At 38.5% G+C, this 15,010-nt stretch overlaps 1 protein-coding gene across 4 annotated transcripts in view; it reads left to right on the top strand.

Annotated features, from left to right (window-relative positions):
* Positions 1-15,010, top strand: part of MGAT5 (alpha-1,6-mannosylglycoprotein 6-beta-N-acetylglucosaminyltransferase) — a 108,876-nt gene that overhangs the window by 82,823 nt on the left and 11,043 nt on the right. For all 4 annotated transcript variants that reach the window (XM_015868886.3, XM_085552196.1, XM_085552198.1 and 1 more), the window contains 4 exons: positions 2,357-2,506; positions 9,446-9,592; positions 12,660-12,776; positions 13,556-13,630. In XM_015868886.3, the coding sequence (XP_015724372.1) occupies positions 2,357-2,506; positions 9,446-9,592; positions 12,660-12,776; positions 13,556-13,630 (489 nt within the window). The remainder of the gene's footprint in view (positions 1-2,356; positions 2,507-9,445; positions 9,593-12,659; positions 12,777-13,555; positions 13,631-15,010) is intronic.

Below are 15,010 nucleotides of genomic sequence, written 5' to 3'. Positions count from 1 at the left end.
CACTACCCTTCCATTTTGATTCTGAGGAGAAATAATTTGCTCCATTTTAGTGTGATAATCTTTCATGCTCTTAAGTTTTGCACTGCAGAGAGTGCGTATAGTGAATGATGCAGCTTGACCCCGACTCTGAAGAGCAGTTTGATTTTGCTGTAAAAGCAGCCCATGATTGTGCTCTCTTTGCATTTCTTTGATTCTCTTTGAATTACCATTAGGTAAAGTAAAACATCAGGATTTTTTAAGATTAAAGAAAATTTAAATCCATGCTCAAACAAACTCAGGAAATGGTTTCACAATGAAACAAATGCTCTTATTTTGATGGCACATCACATTCCTTTATTTACTTACAGTCCTTGTATTTCTAAAGGCTATACTTATGCTTTCTCATTTTCTAATTCATTGTTTTAAGTGCTTAGAATATTTTATCATTTAAGACCTTCCCTGCTCCCCAAAAGGTGCAACCATAAATAGAGCATGGAAGCCTTTCATCCAATGTTGGTATGCTGCCTTTTTTTTAACCCTGCATTCCTCATTATGTAGCAAGCAATTGCTGGTATTTAGATAGAAGATAGCACATAAACACAGTGGGAATATTCACTTTGTTACTAATAGGTGATTTGAGAAGTATTTTTGGGATAAATTCAAAGTCCATTATATGTATCAAAAATGCTTCCAGCAAAATTTGTAATGGACATAACAGTGTTTCTCAGAAACCCTCTAAGATTTTTATTGTCATTGCGTACAAGCAGGATGTGAAAATGGAACAATTGTACTGGTTCATTTTATGTTCATCTTTAAAAATGAGATAATGGGTAAGAATGGGGAGGCAGCAGAGCTAGTTCAGATCAAAGATTTATCTTCTCTGGCACCAAAAATAGCCAAGGCTTGATGTATGAGAAAGAATGTGAAGTTTTTGAATTGATTTTCCTTTAACAAAATGTATGAGCTTCGCTAAGTTTCTAATTATGTTACTTTGTTTTACTAATGATGGGAGGAGCATCTCTTCAGATTGGAACTAGAAGGAAAAAGCATTTTTTTTTTTAATAGTTTCTGTTAATTAACAATAGCAGCAACCCTTTGTCTCCATTTGTTGCCTGTTTTACATAATGCTTAACACAGGACACTGAATGGTGCAATCTTGGCTGACCTACCAGAACAGACTGATTCAGAAAGGAGACAGGCAGTCCATCAAATACAATCATACCAGCAGAGGTAGCAAAAGCAAGCAGCCTGTCATTATGCCACATTAAATAGCCTGTGCATCTGAATGTATATCAACAATTCATTTAGGAAGGATGTTCTAGGAAGTATTAATATTCATTCATCCAGGCCTGATGCCTTATTGCTTTTCCCAGTCAACTTGTCCTTTGAATGAACGTTGGTAAAATTGTTACCAACTGTCATATAGGGCTGTGGAAGAAGGGGTGCAGAGCTTACATGACAAACGTAGTGATTTGAAATAGAGTTCTTAAACACTCTCTTGCTGCCAAGAAGTTAAGAAACTTGTTGCCTGATTTTAGAGTTATCCCTAAGATTACGTGCAAATATTGAGGGGAAGTCTCTGATCTCTACTGCAGTACTCGCTGTAAAGTCTTTAGCTAATTGCTTTTGGAATGCTAGTAGTCTTTAAAACTCAAAAAACATATGGCACTGAAAATTAAAAGTAATTCTTGTTTGCAGATTAGGATGGTATACTGTTTTCTTGTGGGCTTTTTATTTTGCTTAATGCAACAGTATAAATCCGTTTACTCTGGGTGTTTTCCAAAATGCTTTTTAAAGTCCAGGTAATTGGAATATTTGCAGGTATGCCATGAGGCTCAGATGCTATGCATATAGATAAGAGCACGTGTTCATTTGGCAGGTGTGTAGCTTAGGTTAGATTTGAGCTTTTCTTCACAAAGAAGGTGAACAAAAACTTTGTTAGGTCTCCAAGAAAATCAGAGTGACAACTTGATATTTCACAGTTAGATCATTTATAGTTTTTGGTGTTTGGGGATTGTTGTTTTTTGTTTTCACAATTTGAAGATAAGTATTGTGTAGCCAGTGCTGAGTATACAACTGTCTGGTGACCTGTGTTAGAAATTAATAGAACCTCAATACATATATATGTATATTTATATATATTACAATAAAAGGCTGCTTTTTTTTTTCTTTAAACTACTAAAAGAAAATAAAAATTTAATGAAAGTTTGGATATTTTTTGAGTCACATAGAGCAAACATAAGAGTGACCATGTAAGGAATCATGCAAGAAAATGTGAGAATGAGAAACTTCTTCCCTTTCTGTCGTTTTGGTGTCTGATCTTGATCTCTGCTTGAAATGTGTGAAGTCTGACAATACTTTATTGTTGCTACTACAGGACAAGAAGGCTTATCTGGATGTCATTCACACCTATATGGAAGTCCATGGGACTGTTCATGGGACGAGCACGATGTATATTCCTGGCTATGTAAAAAATCATGGTATACTCAGTGGGCGGGATCTGCAGTTTCTACTGAGAGAAACCAAGGTAAGTTTATCAAAAAGCAAAGATAGGTAAAGAGAGACGGTTTCTGAATTACAGGCATTTCACTTCCTACAACTGTGCTCCTAATTTTAAAGTTCTGGAAATATAAATGATCCAATGAAAGAGATTTAATTTTCTTCCATATGCTAATAACACATTCCTGATCATGCCTGTGTTTTTTGGATTGACAGCTATTACTAGAAAATTGGGACGACTACCTACAGTCTGGGGGAGACATTTAACAACGAGCTTGAAAAACATGGCTAAATTTGTGTTTCATTTTCCTAAATGTTGTATTCATCTCAGGGAGAATATCAGCTGAGAGAATACTTTGTTTTAGATCCAGAATGTGAAAGTTAAGTATTATATGAAAGCTGTATAATAGGAATACTTGCTCTGCCCTACCAATAGCTTTAACCTGGAGTGACACCACTCTTTAGGGAGGCAAGGCCCTCATTCTCCATTCATTTCCTTCCCTCTGCTCAAGTTGTGCAGAGACAAGACAGAGCAGAAGAATTTGCTTTTTGTGGTATGCTTTGCCTGTGGCTTCACAGTCAAGGGAGGTCAAGATAAGGGGCGGTGTATACATTTAAATAAGTAATCTTTTGTCCCTGCAATTGGAATGCTTTTTGGATTTCCATTGCTGTTCCCATAATCCTTGTGGAATGTTTTATAACACTAAGGTGGTTTAGTATAATACATTTAAATTAGAATGTTTAACTTTCAGTTGGTGAAATAAATGGGGTTGTGTGTTTAAAATTAGCAAAACATATAGAACTTACTCTTCACTGCTGATGGTTTCTTGCTGTGCACTTCCACAGAAGAATCTATTAAAAAAGAAAAGAAAAAGCATTTTCCAGTCTTCCCACACAACAGTAGAGATCTCCTTTTGAATGCTGGGGGAAACGATGGTAATTTGACATCTCTGCATGACAGCTGTTGGCAAATTATGACTTTTTAAAGGCAACCACTGGGTGTATGTACTTCATACATACAGATGCACTTAATGTTGCAGATTAGAAAGTCAACATTTACATTCATCTCAGATAATACTGAGATTACACAGCTTTCAGCCTCGTGGAGTATGAAATCACTGTGTTAACCACAGTACTAATGTGGGTGGAATTTTGACATTGTAATAACCCCGAGCACAAACAATCACTTCTTGTGTGGAAAAATAAAACATACATTCTATTGAGTGGAATAGTAAACTAAATTAATGAGCTCCCTGTAAAACTACTGGCATCCTTATAATTCATTTAAAAAAAAAAAAAAAAAAAAAAAAAAAAAAAAAAGCTGCTCACAATACGAGTTATATTTGAGTAAGTCTTCATCTCTAATTCATGATCAGCTGTCTCAGATATATTATACTAAAAAATGTGATTTTTATTATTAACCAGATAGCTCCTCCAGTTAGTGGCTGTATTTGGTGTATGCTAAGCTGTAACATAAAGACATAATTAAGAACAAACTTAAGGGAATGTGTATTGCAGTTTAGCATGGGGTTGTATGACTGGAATGAGCAAGTCTAGTTTTACTCAATACTTTGACTAGTGAGGTCCCATGGAGGTTACCAGCTTGTGGTTGTGAGGTACTGCTGTGATCTGCAAGTTGTTTATTTCTCACAAACTGAATTTCTGTGAGGTGTGGATTCAAGCTATACTCCTTTCAGAACCCTACAGGCACTTTAGATTTCAATGATTTTCTGTACCATTGTGTGTTGTTGGTTTGTTTTTCTCCTAACACTGAGGAAAAGCCTTTGAAAATGTACTGTGCTCTTTTTATCAGATGGCAAAGAAACACGCTGATGTGGTTCAGACAAATTAAAAGATGTAACCAAGCTAACAAACCTTTGGCCTGATAATAAGCAGTTAGGAGTCCATCCCATTCTCCTAATACTTATTTTGTTTTATTGTCAGACAATTCAGAGTGCAATGTAGTTCTGATAATGAAATGAAATATGTCTTACTACACCATTAATTTTGGTTATTACCCCTGTATAATTCTTGTTCCAATGTATCTAGCTCAAGATAAAAGCAGCAGCATCCTGATACTCAAAGTGGAAACTGAGAATTGCTGTCTGACTGAATTGCACTTTTTCAGTCGGAACTTCTTGTTTGAATTTTTGGTTGGGATTTTATTTTATTTTTTGCTAACTGATGTTTAGCATCTCATAGGTTCCATGGCTTTTCTGCTTTAGCATATGGTCGGTTCTTAGTGTTAAGCTACATGGTTGATCTAAGTCGTCTTGTTGCCTGTACATTCACAGTTTCTGATTTTGATCTCCTTTGAGACAACAGTTTAACATAGCTTAGTATAAAGCACTATTCACCTGTCTCCAATGGCCATCTGCTACACTTGTGAATTCATCATGTTGATATCAATAGTTCCTGGCATTGAATTGCTAGCATCAGTGCGGGGTTTTCACAGAAATCAAGCTGACTTGAAAGGGAGCATTGTGCCCTGAGAAGCTTCCTGTGAGTGTGCACATGCATCCAGTGATGTCCAAGGACACTTTTTAATCATAATCACTTTAATTGCCAGGCAACGTGACTGGACCCCATAATGAATTTAGTTAAGGTTTTTTTTGTCACTGAACAATCAGTGTGCTAAAAATCCATGAACAATGGGAGCTGTACCTCGCTGGCAGCAACATCTGTGTATGCAGAACACACTCGAGCCATCTAGCCTCCTGTTCACTGTCTCTAAGCAACAAACTTTCCCTTTAAGCTTCCAGAAACTTTCTGCTTTTTCTTTCTAAGCATTCAGTTCAAGATCCAAGGGCAACAATTCTTTCATTGTATATAATTTCAACACTGTGGTAGCCCATTTTTGTCAGGTCAGTTTACAAACGATCTAGTTTTAGAAAGTCAGAGCTAAGTAATACTTCAACAAGTCACCCACACCTGTCAGCTTACTTTCCACCACTTTATTTAGCTCTTAAAAAGAAAATTCCAATAGGTGACATCTCAGTCGTGGCTTTTGTTTGTATCTGTTAGTTGGTATAGGGCACAGTTATTCTCAAAAGCATGAAGCTGCCATTTTCTCCTGGAGTACATCACAAAGCAATGCATTTCATCATAAGTGTGCTTTACAAGCTACTTTGATGTCCATCATGGCTAGTTCAGCTGTGTGGTGAGTAACCAGCTGTAGAGAGGCAGCAATTCCTGAGGAGAAGATGTGGAGCTATTCATCACCTCAGAGCAACAGAGGGATGCAAGATGCAGCCTCCATGTCAACTATCCTGCTCACAGCTGGGCTGGCACCAGGCTGAGAACCAGCACTGGGATACTGAGAAACACTCCTCCTTTTGAGAAAGTTTCACTTTGCACTCCCTGTCCTCGCAAATTTTTGAGGGAATCCACATTCTTCTACTAAACCGTACTTTATGCTTTCAAACAGGATTAATGAAAGCAGTGGGATTCATAGCTTTATAGGGTAGTTTGAGGAAAACCTCTTGCAATGTTGGATAAGCATAAATAGGAAAGTGAACTTTAACCATTTTCAATATTGCCTTTTATCAGGTAATATACTGCTGACACAGCTGAACAGGCATGTAAAAAGTGAATCTGTTGTGAAGATCTTTCAATCACAAAAGGAAGGACCTTTTCAGAAGGCATTTTTTATTAATGAGGAAAATGTATTAAGATAGTTAACAACAGACTTTGCTGTACTTCTCTGTCAGTAGTTCAGAAGAGAATACATAGAACAGTCTGGTACAGAGGCACGGAAAAGCAATAAATTACCAGCCCAAGAGTGTCAATGAGATGAAATGCATGAATGCGAGGATAGGGATACTTAGGGCTATAATTTAGATTACTTGTTCAAGTACTCGTTTTAATAACAGTCCAATATGTTGGTGTAAATTACAGGGGTAAATTACTTAGTGTTAATCGAAAGTCACTGATTTCAAACAATACGTGATTTAAAATTTGCTCTTCATGTCAGTGGTTGCAAAGTACTTGTCATGTCAGATATGACAGCCCCCATTTAGCTACTACAGCATGACAGAAATGCCGACATGATGATGAGAAAAGTGGTGTTTTGGGTGCCATGATGCTCACTGGCCAGCTCAAGAGCCTGAAATTCTGAAGCAGGAGTTCATTTCACTGCAAAGGCAGAAAAGGTTCCTGAGGAGCCGACCTTATAAAAAACCAATGTAGTCCTGTAAGGGTTTCAACACGTGTGTATTTGTTTAAGTTGTGTGAGTGAAATTGTGGATCTAAATCCCTGTCTTTGATTTGTGCAGGCCTACAGGTGCACACGGGTACCAGAACTTGCACACAAGGAAGTGGTTTAAAAAAAGGAAACGAAAGAAAGCCTATGCTAATAATCATTTTACATCTGTATTTATTTTGCTGTTAATTCTTGTAGATATACTATTATTCTCTAAACTCCTCTTGGCAATCATCTTGTTACATATGGTATAAGTGTACACCGCCTACCGTGACATGTGCCCACTTAAAGAACTGTGTGGATAGTAATGGTGTGGCTTTCAAAAACATTTTGAAGTTGAGAAAAATGCTTTCAAGCACTAACTTAGCAGTGACAGATAAGGTAATTCTACTTTGAATAGCAGTTTTGCTCCAGCTAGCAAGTCAAGATCAGGGCCAGCCTTCCTGAGCAGTGCGTGCCCACAGTCACGCTGCCAACATGCTCAAATGTGAAGCTTTTCAGTATGGAGCTGCAGCCACAGGGTGAAGCACCCGGGTCTGCACAGACCCAGCATGTGAGAAGAGAGCAGTGCTAGAGAGCCACGGTCAGGAGCCCTGTGTGGAGGCACCAGTGTTCCTTTATGTCACAAACATGTAGAAATACAGTCTGTCCTAAATCTCTGTTGTTTTGTGGGTGAGAGCCTTCTCTTCCACACAGTCTTTATCTCATACTAACCAAGGAACTTCAGCAAGGCCGGTTCCCAGCAGCAGGGTGTAGATTCCTCTGGGGATCTCAGCTGAGCTAATGAAGATGATATGAGGGAGAGTGCTGAAAGAATTAGGGTGGCTGAAAGGAGGAGCTGGGGCTGCAGTGTGAGGCCAGCAGGCAGCGCACACCTAACTACTATTCTAGCCATAAGGAACATCTTACTTTATTTCTTCAGAGGTATGGTGCTGCTTAGAAGTAAGGCTTGAACTGATGTGAAACAGGTGGTAGGCTATTTATTATAGATTAAGTGTTGACAGTGTGCTCTGTGGTGTCAAAACATAAAAACATGTTTCTTTCCCCATGGATCTTCCTCCTAAGTAAATGGACCAGTCAGACACAAAACTGTTCAACAGTGCACAGCAGCAGCTTATTAAAAAAGTGAAAAATGAAACAAACAAACCTGCATTCTCTACATAACAGGCAAACACAGGATCACAGGAGAACTGATTCTTCAGGTGGTTGTGATTGGTGGTTCTCAGCTGGTTTTTTGCCTAAGCTAAGGAGAAGTTTTACAAAATACAAACATCCTGCGTGCAGATTGGATGAAATTGTTTCACATCTAATTGAATATTTTCAAAAGATTTCCTTCCTTTAAATTAAACCTCTTTGATGTGAAATTTAGGGTTTGGGTTTTTTAACTGTAAAATAACATATCTTATGCCAGATATAAAACCCACGTTTACATAATCTAGCTCTGGTGGAGATAGTTGTTCAGATCTCTTTTTTATCAGCTACTAGAGCATTTCCTGTAAGATTTCTCAGCAGGATAGATGGGAAGAGTTTTGCAAGTGGATGGTGTTTTTTAACCTTAAAATTGAAAACTGAAGAACCAACATTCAGCTCCGTGCTGTGATAATTGTACGTTCTCCAACAATGTGAGAAGGTTAACCTTCTTTTTTGGATGGCCAGCTTAGGAAAATACTGTTGTCATGAGTCAGAGAGGGCCAATGATACAATGCCTGTGTCAAGGTAAGGTTAGCTCCTAGAATGGGCCATCAGTTGTGAATCTTCTGTTACCAGCATTCATTTCCATGCTGCAGAAAACAAAGTAGAACTGTATCATTGGAATTCCTTGAATGCATATTTCTGATCACAATTCTAATACATGAATTCTAATATTCTAACAGTTACAAAGATTCCCTTTTGTTCTGAAAAAAATGGGTAGCTATATAAACACATATACATGTATATAAAGTTGTCAAGCATTGCTGAGACATTGCTATTACCATCAGAGCTTTTCATTCTGCTATTATACTTTCATTTAATTCAGAAATTATGCTAGGCCAAGAAAGGGATCGAGGTACAAATAAATGCTATATGCAACTCTGATAATGTACTAAATTTCTTGACATTGAGGAAAAACGCTGCCGTTTCTGGAGCACCTGTCATCTCAGCTGACAGTGAGAATAGCTTTGTGGTGAAGCTGGCAATAGGAATGGCTTTGTGATGCAGTTTACCTCCTGCAGTGTACCTTGGGGCGTTGAATCCACTAAATCCTTTGCAAACCTCTGCTGACTTGTTAGTGTCTTCAGTTGATGTTTGCTGCCATCTACCGTTTTAATTAGACTTAATCGGCTTGCCAGGAACATGTTCATATTGGCAAAACCAGCAAGTTAGCTGATGTGGGAGGGGGGAAAAACAGTACTGTGGCTGTTCGGTGTGGTTACTGCAATAAAACTTGTGCCTGCAAGGCAGCCCAGAAGTTTCATTTGAACACCAATCAAATCACCAAAGGATTTCACCCCCCCAAAAAAAACCTGAAAGGGTCTGTTGTTCCCTCAGCTACATGAAAAGCCATCTTAGTTCATTACAGAAGATTATTGTCAAATGTGTTAGACAGGACATTCCATTACTGCCTGGGTATGAGGGAGTGAGCTGCAGAACCACATTTTCTTCTTCGTGTTGTTTTTTGTAGGCATGTATGTTTTGAGTGTGTGATTGTTTATTTTGTGTTAGGCCTTAGCTTTCAATTTCTGCAAAGAACAAACATTAAGACAGACCTTCTTTTCTGCTTTCCAGCTGTTTGTTGGTCTTGGATTTCCCTATGAAGGGCCTGCTCCTTTAGAGGCTATTGCTAATGGATGTGCTTTCCTAAACTTAAGATTTAATCCACCAAAAAGTAGCAAAAACACAGAATTTTTCAAAGGCAAGCCGACACTTCGAGAGGTAAGCTTTGTTAATATTGATGGGGTCTTTATTGAAAATGACTGTGGATTTCTTTTTAGTAACATGGTATAGGAGAAGTTACGTAAATGTTCACAGTTCATTGCAAGAAGTGTACAACTGTCATTTCTGTTAGCAGCCATCAGTGGGATTAGCAGGCCTTATTTTTAAAGCATAATGGAAATTTTCACATACTATTAAACTTCTGTGTCTGTGTGTACGTTCTGCTAATTCCTATCCAGACCATAAACTAAACTCTGTTTGTACACCCAGTGTTCTAACCTGGAACAGGTTGTGTGTGATATGTTGTTAGAAAGCGTCTTTATTTAGTGGAAGAAACATACTACTGTGTTCTTCACAGGAACTAAATAGGTGTCTTAATTCTTAGAATAGCATTAGGAGGATTGTAGTATGTGGTTTTATATTTATCTTTTTCTTTGGAAAAAGAAATCTATTCAAGTCATGGTTGGGCACTGCTATTAATGCTAACACACTGTATTTGCATTTGAACACAGAATGAATTTGGACAACTGATTATTTGAGATAAGAGGAAAACTACACCTCAAGCTTACAAAACAGTCAGGGTATTTAGCTTCTGTTAAGAGAATAACAAGGCTAAGTAAGCCAGCCAGCTATGGAACAAGCCTGCAACACCTGCAAGCACTTAGTAGTCATGTAGCCTTTTTTGATATCAGGTCTTGTGACCATAACTTCTTCATAGATGTGTATAGGTATTTCCCTTACATATTTACCTGAAAGAATGCTTAGGTGATGAGAAGCTTGCACAGCAGTATCTCCTAACTAATGCTGTGTTTTTGCTTTATAAGCTGTGTACTGAGTAGTACCAGCACTCTGAGCAAAGGACAGTTTCCTATTTCCAACCATGAACACAAGTTATGAGTTTGTGTGCCAGGGCTGTAGGTACCTTTCAGCTCATCATACCTCAGTCCTTCCCACAGTTTGCATTGCTGTTACCAAAGAAGATAGCAATAATGAAAAGCCCATTTGAACCTTCTCCTTGGACTTGACATCTCTCAGAGCTTTCCTTCTCTGAGTTGCTCACCTGTCTCTCTCTTCTTCTAATTGTTCTGTGCCCAAACACTAAATCTAGTCAGGCCTGCTTGCAACCCACCTATCTAGTAGGAGTTTTAGTGCATGGAATGCTCTGCTAAATCCTGCTGACATCTGTCAGCTCTAGCAGAAATACTGTGCAGTTGGCCTGCACAGAAAAGTAATCCCTACTGACAGATCCAGTATGAAACAATAAAGTGAACGTTCTTCACAAATGTTACTCCATTCGTGTGTTCAGTTGATATATCATAAAAGCAACCTTTGCTGTAACTGGTTTCCACAACTGTATTTAGATCTATTCATCTTGGCGCTGATTTCTTGGGTTTAAAAAAGTTCTTCCATCCCTCTGCCAGTTTTCTCGAGTATTAACAGCAAACATTTGTGTAATTCTGACAATTATTTGATTATCCACCATCCAATTTGAAAATTAACTCTGTATTTTGTGCAGTAAAGTAACCATTGCAATTTGCCAGATCTCACATGTTCTAAGTAGAGTTTGTTTGCAGCAGATCTGGGGTGGGCAGTTACCTGCTTCCACTCTACCAGATAAGAGAAGTGGGAAAGGGGAAAAACAAAAATTCACTTCCCAGTGGTTTCTTTGGTACCAGTATTTGTACCGAGAGCTCCTCTCCATTTCTCCACCTTGCAAAAGAAAAACACTGTACACTAAGTCTATTTGAAATGTGTTTGATGGGTGTGGATTCTTTCCTCACAGAAATAATTTTCTGTTTTTAGTGAGAAAAAGGACTTCAAATTAGAAATTAATTTCAAATCTGCTTAAAAGTATTCTAATAAGTCTTAATTATAGCCAGATGGAATATCTCCTGAGTACTGAAAATATTACGCTTCAGTGAAGTAAAGCGTTTCAGTATTAGGAATAGTCTTAACTTTTTTTTCATGAGTATGGGTGCAGAATGTCTGCTGCAATAAAACACGTTGCTGGTTATTCTCAATACTCAGTTACTGGCCTGGGAAGTGCAGTTGTTCATCTTCCAAGTCTGGCCTGGCTGTGTAATGTTGTTCTCTGCCTGCTGAGGTGGTACAGGAAGCGTGGTGCAGTGCCTGTCTCCTAAGGCTATGTGGAATTTGAAGAACTGTCTGCTCATATTTTTAAAGGCACAGTGGAAGATTTTTTTTGTTGGAACTGAAAGCAATAGAAATGTAGCTTCTGCAACGTAATGCTCAAACATAGAGTCCTAGGAACTCAGGCAGTTGAATCACTCCAGCTAGTTCCTTGTGTTTGGGTGAGAAAGAGAGCAAGGATGATGAAAGCTGTCAGAAAATTCACTTGCAATGCCATCCTGCTAGTGCTGAGGAATCTAACAAGCCATCTCTGGGATCGTATTTCTTGGTTATCTGCTGGAGCATTTATTGAAATTGTTTTCTGAACAAGGGTTGAGCAAAATAGCAGTTAACACTCTCCTTGAGGTCAGATGATGCTTGTAGTAACTGCAGCAACAGAAAAAGCAGGCACAATTCATCCTGAGTTATAGAAATGGTTTTTTATACACTTCTGCTCATAGAAGCTTGGAGCTGTTTGAAATTTGGAGAGATGGGGCAGGGGTGCCAGCTCTGACAGCCAGTAACACGGGTCCAACCAGGCCTGGCAGCAGTGGTGAGCTATGACAGCTGGCACTGCTCCGAGAAGGGGCTATACCCAGTACAGAGGGCAGGCTGAGTCACACAAAGAGGAATTAATGTAAGCAGCAACTATTCTATGGTGGTACGCATTATGAGGTGCAAAGTCACAAGTGAAAGTGCACAAATGTTGCTTGTGGGCTGCACTGGTATCAGATTTTCAGCTTTCCTACTCAGTTCACACTCTGAATTTAAATGTGGAGAATCTGAAAGATAGCTGAGAAGTAATGAAATTGACTGTTCAGTTCTAGCTGAATTCTGGTATTCTCCCAGTACATTTTATTCACCAAATCTGATGAAGAGTGAGGGGGAAAGTAATCTTAATGCTGTCATTTTTAGCAGTGCCATTTCTTCCTTTCAGCTAACATCTCAGCATCCCTATGCTGAAGTTTACATTGGGAAGCCCCATGTCTGGACTGTAGACATAAATGATCTTTCTGAAGTGGAGAAGGCTGTGAAATCAATTTTGAATCAAAAGGTGAGAAACGTATTCTCGATTTTGAATCAACACTTGAGAGTATATCATGGAACATGAGTAGAATGCCTCATAATGTTACTTTAATTAGGGTGTTGCACTTCATAGGTTACTGGGGGAAAATGCTGTCATTCTATCCCTGTTGTATCTGATAGTCATGATTTAGTACTCGGTAAGTCAGGATTTTACAAATATGAGATGAAACTTACATTTCTATACAAATTCATTGTAAATCACAAAGCAGTGTATATGTTGTGTGTTCACTGAGGTTTCTGTATTGTTCATAGAGCTTTGCAGGGTGTCCAGTACCAGCTGAACTCTTTTGACTGATTCAATAGCCTTAGCATAACTGCCCTGAAATGCCTGGACACTTCTGGAGTGGCATTCTAGTGAGGGCACTTCATGAAGAAAATAAAGGGGGCAAAAAATGAAGATGTTTTTGAAAGTATCACATTCTTTTTTGTCACAATGCTTTGTTTTTCATTTCAATTCCAGGACCAAATCTAGTATCCGGCAGTGTTTCAGTCTACCTTTGTATCTCTTACTTTGCAATAAGCCCTGAAATTCTGGTATTTGGCGTGTCCTTAAAGATGATCACTGAGCTACTTTTATAGCCGTTGCAAAGAAGGAAAAATCAGTTTAAACTATTGATGACTTTGTCAAATTATGATTTGTTAATGAGTATTTTTGCTTCTACTATATGGTATTGAAAATACAAGCAGCTACCACAGTTCACCATTTGAACAGAAACACACCTAACCTAATGCACTGTGTTTCAACAGATTGACCCTTATTTGCCCTATGAATTTACCTGCGAGGGAATGCTTCAGAGGATGAATGCTTTTATTGAAAGACAGGTAGGAGCTTTTATTATGGGTGAATCTCTTGTTTTACATTGGAGAGGGGGGACCCTCTCTATTCTATGGCTTTCCAATGTTGTTGCTGTTGAAGTAAAAACAGTGTGCAGCCCTTGGTAGATAACTGCTCGCCCAGATGAGGTTCCCATGGGGTTCACCTGGATGCAGACCTGCGTACCTGTGTCTTGGCTTGATACCGTACCAGTGGCAGTTTTTTGCATGCAGAGGCTGTCGAGCAGTGAAGACAAAGTGCTGACTACCAGAATATTCACTCCACTTTTCTGATTCATCCGTGAATGCCTGATTTACTATACATCTTTGCAAAAATGGATATACTTGTTTGTGTTTCAGGAGCTAAAGGATTTTTTTAACTATTATATTAGTGTGTATATAGTCAGATATCTATACGAAGAACCTTTCTTTTTCTGATGACTTTTCAAAGTAGAAAAGCAAAGTAATTTTTCAGCATGAATGTGACTTCTTTTACAGCGGGCATTGTCAGTGTGTACACGTACAAAAGACCTTTGGATCACAAAGTATCACATAAATGCAGAGATACTTCTGCAGTAGAGCCACAGTTTGGCTAAAACCTCGTGGAAGTTTTTGCAAATTTTCAGGTTTGGGAACCTGTAACTTAAAGGACTTTAGCATCATTGCATGCTGAGATCAGCAAAAGGTATTGAGCTGGAATAGTAAACTGGACAGAATTACATGGGATCCCAATTTCTAGAAATTGAATGTGTGCTTGGACTTCTGTCCAATGCCATATCTGCTGCAAAGGACAACCTTTTGTTCTGGCTGCTACAGGAGAGTGATGAGAATAACCTGTATCTCTGATAAGCCAGTTAACTTCTGGAATTTCTTTCAGAAACACTGGATGGGCTCCTGTTCCTGGATTTCTGAAATATGACAGTATTACAGATAGTAATAAAGAATAACATGGCTTCAGATCAAAAGTTTAGTTAAAATAACAGCTCTGTCCAACTTCCTGCCAACAAACACTTTATGCTTTTTGCTGCTGCACTGACATCATAACCCGTAAAAGTCTCTGCTTCTTTTGATTCTTCTGAGTTAGCTGTAAATGAGAACTCTTGTCAATAAGGAAGAAATGGAGCTCAGTATAAGGAAGAAAGAGTCAATTTACAGATTGCCCCAAAGATGCTAAGCTGATTCTTTGCCCTCTACAGCTTCCCCGGTGTTAAGACCTTGCCTTTATCACACCTTCTCAGAACTAAATACAGCATTATTGTGTTGTTCATTGCTTGACTAATTGTGAAAAGCTGTTATGCTTTACAGCCATCAGAATGCTCAGTATTGTTATTACCTGCAATTACTTAGCACTATGCCTGGCATGTTAGATGAAGCGAAAATAGAGGTGAA

The sequence above is a fragment of the Coturnix japonica genome, chromosome 7 (assembly GCF_054131305.1).
Source record: "Coturnix japonica strain WE chromosome 7, WE-NBRP24, whole genome shotgun sequence".
In the NCBI taxonomy this organism is placed as follows: domain Eukaryota; kingdom Metazoa; phylum Chordata; class Aves; order Galliformes; family Phasianidae; genus Coturnix; species Coturnix japonica.
This window is presented reverse-complemented; position numbering and strand designations above follow the sequence as displayed.